This window comes from Argopecten irradians, chromosome 10 (genome assembly GCF_041381155.1).
Source record: "Argopecten irradians isolate NY chromosome 10, Ai_NY, whole genome shotgun sequence".
In the NCBI taxonomy this organism is placed as follows: Eukaryota; Metazoa; Mollusca; class Bivalvia; order Pectinida; family Pectinidae; genus Argopecten; species Argopecten irradians.
Genome location: NC_091143.1, coordinates 29,516,673 through 29,527,212, shown reverse-complemented (window position 1 = coordinate 29,527,212; position 10,540 = coordinate 29,516,673). Strand labels below are relative to the sequence as shown.

Here is a 10,540-nt window from a genome sequence, read left to right as displayed (position 1 = left end):
AAGACTACGTCAGAAGGGCACACTAAGGTTTTTTTAATGCTATATACCATTGTAGACAGTACAAATATTCAGAAATCAGAAACTTAATCCCTCCTTGTACCCCCATCGAAATTAAAAAATCAATAGGCATCTAGCTGATATAATTCTAAATTTAAGTTAACTGTAACGCCAATGTGTACATATCATTGAATCATTCTGGTGTTTATAAACGATTTGTTGTTGGTTTCAAACAGAAAACGTGCTTTTAAAATGACGTTGGAAAATACAACCAATGAGTGTATATGTGGAAACTGATGTATGCATATAGACAAGAAAACATTTTAAAACATGGAGGAACCCCATTTGCCAGATGAAAAGACAAAAAGGTGAGTACATTTCCTACCAGTTTGATGTACTCGAATAGGTTTTTTCGATCATGATTGAACCAACTGATATTCAAGCCGTTTTTCAGAAAGTAGCCGTTACATAATTTGGAATGATAGTGGCACTTCATATTCATTAATATTCCCCGTCCGACCCTTTAATCTTTTATTTTGTGTTTGTGTTTCCATAACAACAGCTTCAGTACGAGTCGAGCTATAACGCGGAAGTTTGAATAAATTGAATACATTCTAGATCAATAAACATTAAGACATCTTATATAGATTGATGTGTCTAGATATCATATATCAAAGTACAGCATGAAATGATGTTTTCAGTTATATGTGGAAATACATGGTGTTTGACATTCTAACCATGCTCCTCCTACATCTCTGTGTTATCAATAAACACAGACAGGTTAAATAAGTAAATTACTCACCGCGATAATTCACCGCACACTCCGACCTTGCTCCATCGTTAAACATGTCCATAAATGACCATACATTAACCAAAGAACCATAAGAGTAACTCCGATGTTATAGTGTCGCATGAAAGGATTTTTCGGTAATATTTGAACATTCGACATTCAACATGGCCATCCGTATCTGGGTTACTACTTCGAACTTCACAAAGAAAGGTTTATAAATCGGACACTCTAACCTTTCTCTATCATCAAACATGTCCTTAAATTAAATGACCATGTCACTTAATTGGATTTAAAATGATGGTGAAAATCAATAAATTAAATTCCGAATGTTTTTTTACGTACATAATTCAATGTTTCATTTTTATGATATGTCATTGTTGAATACTTTTTTCGGCATTGGTTGCATCCTTTGTTATTTTGGAAAAACCAATTAAGACATGTGTCAGTATTTCTACTGTATCATAGCAGCGTTTTATATACATGATTTCTGTTGCAGTACAAGAGAACTGCTGGGAACCTTTATGCACCATAAGGTGGTCCATGCTGTTTCGATGTGTCTGCTCCTGATCGACGCCATCTTAGTTTTGTTTCTTCTGTTGGTGGACCTTGACGTTATACCAGGTAGTCACTATGACATTAATTACCGCGAACGCAACGCCATATATATAATACTACAAGACTCTTTCATGTGTGGATATGAAGGATATGGATATTCCAAAGCTTGCCGAGGGTTTTACAACATTTTGTGATCCCGTGGGTAGAATATCCCTATCTTTCACATCAACAAATGAAGGAGTATTTTGCGTTCATATCTTGACCTTTTTATTTTACAACTATAATATCCTGCTATTTTGAAATAAGTTCGAAGAAAACCTCGACTGCAAATCAATTATCCATACCATGCAAAATTACGCATATTCCGTTGTTTGCATCTTTTATGGTAAAACCAGTCTACGTTCTGAAAAAAAAATCAAATTTTACCGAGGAAATAGTAATTTTGTTGAAGCCGTGACGTCACGAAGCTTTATTACATGGGCAGCCATATAACACAACCTCAGGCGACATGAGTGTGTAACATGAGACCAGTCAGTATTACACCGGTAGGCATGTAAGAAATTAAGGTATACCCTTATTTTAACTTCGTTGAGGGTCACATACGAGGAATAATGTTCAGACGAGGTATTTAGACTTATTATTAGTTTAATCACATCCAGAATCTCAAACGTGACATTTCAACGAAATCATTTTTCAAAGGTTGTGTATTTCGATATTTAGAATTTAATAATAAAGCTATCATTTTACTGCCATCTAAGTTTTTTTTTTAAATAACAGATATAATTAGCCAGTTCATAAGTGCAAAACGTCTGTTTCAGTGTCAGTGCCCTCAAAGAAAGAAAAGGTAGAACATGGCCTTCACTATACCGGTCTCGCCATACTGTCAATATTCGTGATAGAGGTGAGTGGTTCCTTCGTACATCCGCGGTATTTTGTGTTAACGAAGACTTCCTTAGTCCGATAGGAACACCAAAAACACCTGTTTCGGGTCTCTCTCGATGACTTAGTGAATCAGCAGTGGTGTCTCTTCCTAACTGTTGGTAGAAAAATCCTCTTGGAAATCTAGTTTTTTTATGAAAAGAAATTACTGTTGACAATGATTAAAAATTTTAAAAAATAAAAGAATTTTTCAGAATTTTTTCAAACAATATTTGCTTGAATTTTACATTTTTCTATGATTTCATGAATTAATCTTCTTGACAAAATAGTATGTAAAGGTAATGTTCTTCTGACGTTTAATTGAGGTATGAAAGTTGCTAATAATTAAACTATCACGTCAAATGCGTAGGTTAGGTGATGTATGTAAATGACGGAACGTTTTCTATTATCATTACAGATAACACTTAAAATTATTGCTGATGGATCTGCATTTTTCAAGAACAAATTGGAGGTTTGTATGATGAAATTAATGCATTAAACGATCCGAAAGTCAGCGATCGATATCAAGGTGATAAATCTTATTTAAATCAATTTAATTCAATACATTTACGACATATTGATATGGATTTAGATTATACTATCAAAACTTTAAAGAATATCCTCTTTTTTTCATGATTTCATTATATATTTCAATGGCTTAATCAACCTTGCAAAAACAATATTTTAAGTACAATTCTACGCCATTCTGTTTGCTGTAAGATTGTAAGTTTAACCGATAGTTCAGAACAAATAAATATGGTACCTTATACAACTTCTCACTGCCTTTCTTATCATGATATTGTGTTACTATTGTCATATCTCTTCTATGCGAAGACCGTGGTCTATGAATTAAAAATATCGGTTAGCATCATTATTTTGTGAGTACAAAATCTATCTCTCCCGGGGTCCATTGCGGTCACCATATTTGAATGCAAGTGCCGCAATGAACCCTGGGAGATATTGAGTACACTATGTGTCGTTTTCTCAGAAAAAATGTGATGTTAAAACTCACCAATACATGACGTAATAAACTATACCTACCTGCAAGGACAGGTAACTCTGTAATATGCAAATACAGAATAGTTGTAACAGACTTTGGACATACTGAAAAAATACATTTAAAGTTGAAACCGAAAGAAGTATACAAGCAATGCTTATAAAATGCTTTTTTGTTTTATTGGTTTAAATCCGAAATATTCAGGTCAATTGTAAATTATTTTTTTGTACCAGATTTTAAACATAATGAAACATAATATTTTAAGTTAAAAGTGACAGAAGTATACACAAATGCTTACAAAATTCTATTTGGTTTTAATTGTTTACATATGAACATGCACTTGATATAAATTTCGCCACACATTTGACTCGCATGTGGCACGCTTTCTAGTCACCGCACGTATTCTAGCGTTCTACCGAACAGCATGGCTACATTTTGGTAGATCCGGCCTTCGGCTGTCACCTGCCGAAGGGTTAATTACGCCCCATTGAGCTGTTAAATAACTGTTCGTATCATATTATGTAATCGTGTTCGTTTTGTGTGTATTGATAAAGGGGCAGATCGCCTCGAAAATTTGACAATGTTTTTGTCTACATTGTTGAAATTACTTCCTTTTCCCACGTTTTAATTGTTTTACATACAAATTTTTAAGGCCAGTTGTAAATTCCATAGAAAATCAGAAGTAAAATTTGACCAAGATTATATGTTATTCCGTTATAGGTGTTTGACGGCGCCGTTGTGTTGATATCTTTTGTGTTGGATATATCTCTGTCTGTAGCACACGTGGACGATATCGTGAGGGACGCTGTTATATTGATGATACTACTCCGTCTGTGGCGATTCTTTAAACTGATAGTTTGTGAGTACTGAACACGTTAGCTTAAAGCTTACAATACAAGTAAAAGCTTTTGCAGCCGTCTATCCCAACCGTAGGTATACAAAACGATAGCCCCAGTTCCCATAGAAATGTTGTCTTGTCTGATATACAAAGGAATCTGCAAATTATTTGACAGAAAACAGATGAAACGTTTTTATCTCAACATGCATGTTTTTGAATTTGTCACATAATAATTATACATTTTGAATTTAAAATTTAAAGTATGGATTTGCATTACTTTATCGAACGATATATCAATGTACTATATAGTGATCACTATATAAACAAAAATTGACGACGATGATCTTCCATAACAAACAATAATATGAAATATAGCGAAAAAAATGTCAATATGGGAGTATTTACGTTAAGTGGGAGTTATCCCCCTTAGCACCCAAGGAAACTACGCTAGATTTAGTTTGATATATAGCCGTTCGTTATGCTTCGCAAAACAGCGGTGTGTTTCGGCTAGGGGACAGAACCCAGGGCCTTCCGCAACAGGAGCAAGCACTCAACTGAAGGTCAACAGCAGTTAGTGCCAAGGGAGACGTTAATAAAAAAAGTCAGTTGGGAAGATACACTAATATATCACAGCCTCCCAAAAAAGGCACACACGCAGCTCACTGCTTATGTGAGGATGTCCTTAAATGGTCCTTGCTGTCAATCAAACACACAAACAAACCCATGAATCAAATATGGCGGAATCAGCTACTAACAAAACATGAAAAACAAGATTCACGCAACATATCACTTTTTGTTGTTTCACAATACCTAGCACATCCCATTAATAACCAATGGTATAGCTTGCTTCTTTTTGACCGAATTTCCCATAGAGTATGACAACATGATGATAGGAAGGTACCTATGATATCGACTGTGTTTTATCATACGAAAACAGATTTATTAATATTATTTTTGTATGTATTGCAGCTGTAAATACCTGTGTAAGGAAAGACATCCAAGGAAAAGTTGACGCCGAGAGAGAACGTCGTGTTCAGGCGGAGAAGGAGCGTGATGATGCACTGGAAAAACTCAAAAAGGTTCAAAATGAGTGTCAAAGGTCTAACGGGCCCGATAGAGAAAACGAAAGAGAGACAGGATGAAATGAAAAATGGTGAAATTGAGAATTTTAAAGAAAAAGCCAAAAATCTACTCGAGTAATTGTTTATTTTACGTCCTCCTAGGGAAATTACAAATCGTAGCGGTATAAAATGTCTAACTATATTGTCATTCCATTATCTCAATTACATATATGGCTTGATTTCCTTTCTTAATGATGAAGTCATAATTTCCTGTAATATTGTCAATTACATGTACTTGTGTATCTTTTGTACAATTTTGTGATAGTGATGATTAGTGATATTTGACCCTGAACACATGTAATGTCTCTGATATCTGGTGATTATAGCTGTAACTTTAATTTGGGCATTATTTATTTATCTAAGCTTATAAAGGTTGATAGTTACTGTTCCTTTCGGGCATTCCATGGCTACAATCAAGTAACGTTTTTTTATTTATGTATTTTGAATTCGTTTTTAATTTATGTATTTTCGTTTATTTTTTTTACGAAAGACGTCTCCAAAACAGATGTCATTAACATTAAAATGACAGAGACAGTTCGACAATGGCAAAAAGCCAGGCACATAAAAAGTCATTTTTATTTAGGCAAAAGTAAGTTTTTTGGATAGTCATGTGTATGAAAAGATGTTTTATTAAGCAATATGTCATTGACAAAGTGATTAAAAAATTACACATTACAAAAGTTCTCGCCCTCTAATGCCAAACAAAGAGTAGTTAGTATAGACTCATATAGATTGGATGTGTTAGTGAAAAGCAATCGACCAATTGTCGCGACCAATTGTCGATAAGGAATAGCAAAACCATAACAGCATACATTGAACAAACAAAGACAATGGAAGCGGTATAACTCTAAATGTCCAGTCTGTGTATTCTCGTTAGCAGCGGTTATTCCCCTTCGTAGTCATGTTCATGATTTGTGCTATGTCCATACTGGAAATCAAGCAACTCTTTTATGTTATTGAAATACAAGTAACGTAATACACATTCATAAATAATTTCAATGCTTTGTGCTTTCGAAATGATCATGCATTCAAATATGATTAAAATTTAGAATTGTTTAGATACTTTTTCTTCATACTGCTATAATTATTTTTTTATTTGTTGTCATAGTAAATCCAACTCTCCGATTGGCAGATTCTTTTTCTTCATTTACTATGAAGATAAAATCCGAGAATGGCGCGAAAATCCGACGTAATCATGACGTCAAAATATAAACGTCGACGTTGCATATTGATTTAGAAAAAAAATCATTGAAAAATCGAAAGAATCGTATGTTTAAATGTACTTTATGTGATCAAGTAGTCTGCAAAATTAATTATAAGCATTGATGTAACTATTTTTTAACTTCATAGGGTTATGAAATAAATTTTGTTTGCAAACTTTTGTAGGATTCACACAGTTTGCGAACAAAATTTCTTTCATACCCCTATGAAGTTAAAAATAGTAACATCAATGCTTAAATGAAGAAAAAAATCCGTGAAATGGCGCAAAAACATGACGTTATCATAATGTCACGTCACAAGACAACTACGTATTGATTTATAAAAAAATAATCTGTAAAACCAATGGAATAGTACGTTTATGGAATAATGATTTTTTTTTTTTGCAGTGCGGATTCACACAAATTGTAAACCAAATTTCTTTCATACCCCGATGAAGTTAAAAACAATTGTGGCACCATTGCTTAGGCTTGATTCTTCTGAGGTTTCAGTCCCGTTGAAGTCTCGTTACGACAAAGATCAAAGAATTTATGAGATTTTCAAATACAATCTATCAATATCTATAGAAAGTTGACAGTTGTAAGTTTTGTCTAAAAATTACCTTTCTATTTTTAGTAGATTTTTTATACAGGGATTTTAAGAAATAGCCTATTTGAAATGGTTGCTTTTTTCACTTTGAGTACAGCCACAGTTTTACCATTTTTTACGGAAATTGATCTTACTTAAATCATCACTGCGCCAGCATTTTTAACTGTATCGAGCTATTTTTTGCTGTAAATTTTTACTAGGATCTTGGTAATATATTTCATATTTCACTTTCAAAATATTGAAAAATTACAAATATTCAAATGGGGCAAACAGTGAGCACACGGACCCCCATTTTTCTGCCTGATTTAGAAAATTTAACAAATTTAAAGTTTAATACCAGAACTTTTTCTATAGCGGGTTAAATTTGGCAAAAATGGCTGAAAATGATGCATTTTGTAACTCAAAGTTAAGGAGTAGGGGTAGCCGATGTTGAAATCCTAGAAAAAATATGAGTCTAATGAATCAAAAGTGGTATTTTTTTAAAAGAAGGCCAGAGAGAAGCCACATTGTCGCTTTAACATTTGGGCAAATATATCAGAATAACGTACTGTTTTAGTGGTTATCAATTTATACGATGAATGGATTTATTCATCTTCATTTTCATCTGTTCAGTATATATAAGGATCACAGTTGCCGTGTGTCTCACCACTAAAATGTTATATCATTCATCACCTTTAGATTACTGAACATTTCAGTACCATTACAATATTTTCAAAAGTGGCTTACAATGGGAATAATTCACGTACCACGCGATACTGCTAAAGTTTGTGCGGGAGTCGTATCTTTAGTGGTGATGGAACGTATTTTTTTGTATTCTTCCCACTGAAATGACGTTAGCGCGGGGTATCATCTTTTGACGTCATTCCATCACCAAGAGAAGCAATAGTCCCACATAAACGTTATCGGGTATCACGTCGTACGTTCATTACTTCCATTATTTTCATAACATTATCTACATATGTTCGTTCCAGATTAAATGCTGTATGCACGTTTTAGTGATACCAGTGCTTTATTTAGAAATATGAGATAGTAAAGAGTTTTGAAATATATCATTTTAATATTATATCACTTATTTAAATTGGGCCTCATGCCATCTAAATATTTTGTGTTTTATGTGCTTGAGGTGCTTATTGTCTTTTCAATGCTCTATTTTAAAAATTATAGAAAATAGTAAAGCCATATATCTGGTGCGACTGAAAGGGATGTCATTTACCATTTGTAAGAAGAACAATATGCTATCATGCAATTCAGAATCATGCATATTTTAAGTCTATTGGCTATTTGACAAAAAAAAATCATTACATTTTAAAAAATTCTGATCTGTCCAGTGTGCATTTATGTTTATTTAAGAATGTGAAATATTTTATGTACATAATCTTATTAGATAAATTACGCCTACTGAGTTTGTGAAATAACCGTATGTTTCTGTCATTATTCTTGGAAATTCAAGTAAATAGGGTAGAACTTTTAGTTTAAGTTTGATAATGAAAGTATGTCTTATTTTAGTAATGCTATACTTATGGATTGTGCCTTTTGTTTTTTTCTTCTCGGTACAAAATAAATTTTGCATTTTAGTTTTGCAACACGTGTACACATATCACTATCCAATAATAAAACTAAATCGGTGTACCGCGAAACTTAACCCCACGAATATGTCCGGAAACAACGGAATATAGACCCGCAAATGCAAAGCGCTATACAGTTTGAAAAGATTATATACATCAACATTATTCAACTAGTTCAAACTAGTAATATGAAGAATATAATTTTATTCATTAGAAAGCAATGAAAATATAGATTGATTTGTACTTTTAAGACATAAAGCATGGCACCCGAGAGAAAAGTCATAAAGAATATAAAATATTTTAGGAAAATGCTGCTTTGGATGTGTAATGCCTCGAATATGTTTATAACAAAAGCAGTTAAAATTCTTACTAGGTAAATCACTGATAAATGGGTTATATTCAATATTGTTACCAAGTCATAAAGGATTCTTCTAAAATTCAACATTCCTATATAAAGTACAATTATTAGTCAACTTAACGACTTAAAAAAAATCGTCATCCATCGTCTCTGACTTATCGAATGCACATTATACAATCTCCGTGAAATCCAAGAAAATGAAATCACATGTTTTATATGAATATATAGAATGAAAACTCTTTAATTCATCCACCCAGCTTGTTTTATATGCAATAATTGTTACTCCTATAGACAATTGTATTGAATTTGTTATTCATTAAAATTATGTTATAAAATAGAGATAATAATGATATAAATTATTTACTAAACTGACAATGCTTTCCGATAGGAGCTCGGAACTGATCCAGGTAAGTTATTTACAAGTTTAAAAGTTTGATTGAAACATTTGCCATATGAGAGTTATACAGCACTTATTAATGTAAAGGCGAGCACGACAGCATCGCCCAACGCACTGTCACGCTTCAATGATTTCAACAGTTATGTTTAAGATTAAAGAATTGTTTGAAGGTTACATGCATACATCAAATTTTACTCTCGTATGAAAATCATTATGTCTTTTTACAACCATAGAAGGAGGAACGATAGATGTACATAAATCTGGGCGCACTGATTGGAAATTATTCCCTTATGGTTAATTAATATAAAACGTTTATCGTATATTATTTCACTTTCAAGATCATATATCAACAGATTAATTGACACAACAACTTGATGATTAAGTTTAGAACACAGAAAATTTAGAACACAGGATAATTATTTCCTGAAATTTCTTCAATAATGTTTTTTCTTCAGTTTTGGCATCATTTACCGAAAAGTAATTTTGAGATATTGGCATTTAAAACAAAAGAAGCGAGAGTGACGTACGAAAAAATGTGGCATTAGAAAAAGAACAGTGCGTTGTTTTCTGCGACATAAGGCATGTGTGTAGGTGGGAGGTGACACCGCTTTATTACACTGTATAAAGTATTTCCCTCTAGTCTGCTGGCCCCGCACAGTGGATGGTTGATCGCGTTCACCGTCTCACTTCATAATCAAAGAGAATTTTTCTAATGGGAAATATGTTTAAGAAAAAAAAGTGAAGGGAAAAAAGAAGAAAGGAGTCTGAAGCAAGAAGGACATAAGCCGCGAGATAGCTATCCGTCTATAAAACACAACATGACATCAGCTTGTACTGGCAAATCGATGAACTGGGAGGGATTGGACTTTGTATATGTTTTCAACTACATACATGCTTAATTTAATCCCAAATAAACCGAGTACGCACTATGGCGAACGTACCCTGGTTTGATAGTGGAGTACCCGGTTAAAGCCTGTATTTACACTCAAGCTATGTGTCGGAGGAAGGCCATGTAGTGCGATAGTCTCGCATGGATTGTTCAACACTCTTCAATATGAGGGTGCCGCCAAACAGAGATTCTTCCTTCCTCCCTATGCACGTAACATAGCCGGATAGACTCAACCAGGCATGCTCAGCTGCTGTGTAATCCAAAATGGTGTCGTCTACTGCGTACTCATGGTATTTCTCTCAAGTCATT

At 33.5% G+C, this 10,540-nt stretch overlaps 1 protein-coding gene across 1 annotated transcript; it reads left to right on the top strand.

Annotated features, from left to right (window-relative positions):
- Nucleotides 1-150: 150 nt before the first annotated feature.
- On the top strand, nucleotides 151-9,226 carry LOC138333593 (voltage-gated hydrogen channel 1-like). Its single transcript, XM_069282058.1, has 6 exons — nucleotides 151-365; nucleotides 1,284-1,408; nucleotides 2,161-2,243; nucleotides 2,679-2,732; nucleotides 3,978-4,116; nucleotides 5,065-9,226. Exons 1-6 carry the CDS (start codon nucleotides 328-330, stop codon nucleotides 5,235-5,237), a joined length of 612 nt encoding a protein of 203 aa, XP_069138159.1. The 5' UTR covers nucleotides 151-327; the 3' UTR covers nucleotides 5,238-9,226.
- The last annotated feature ends 1,314 nt before the right edge of the window (nucleotides 9,227-10,540 follow it).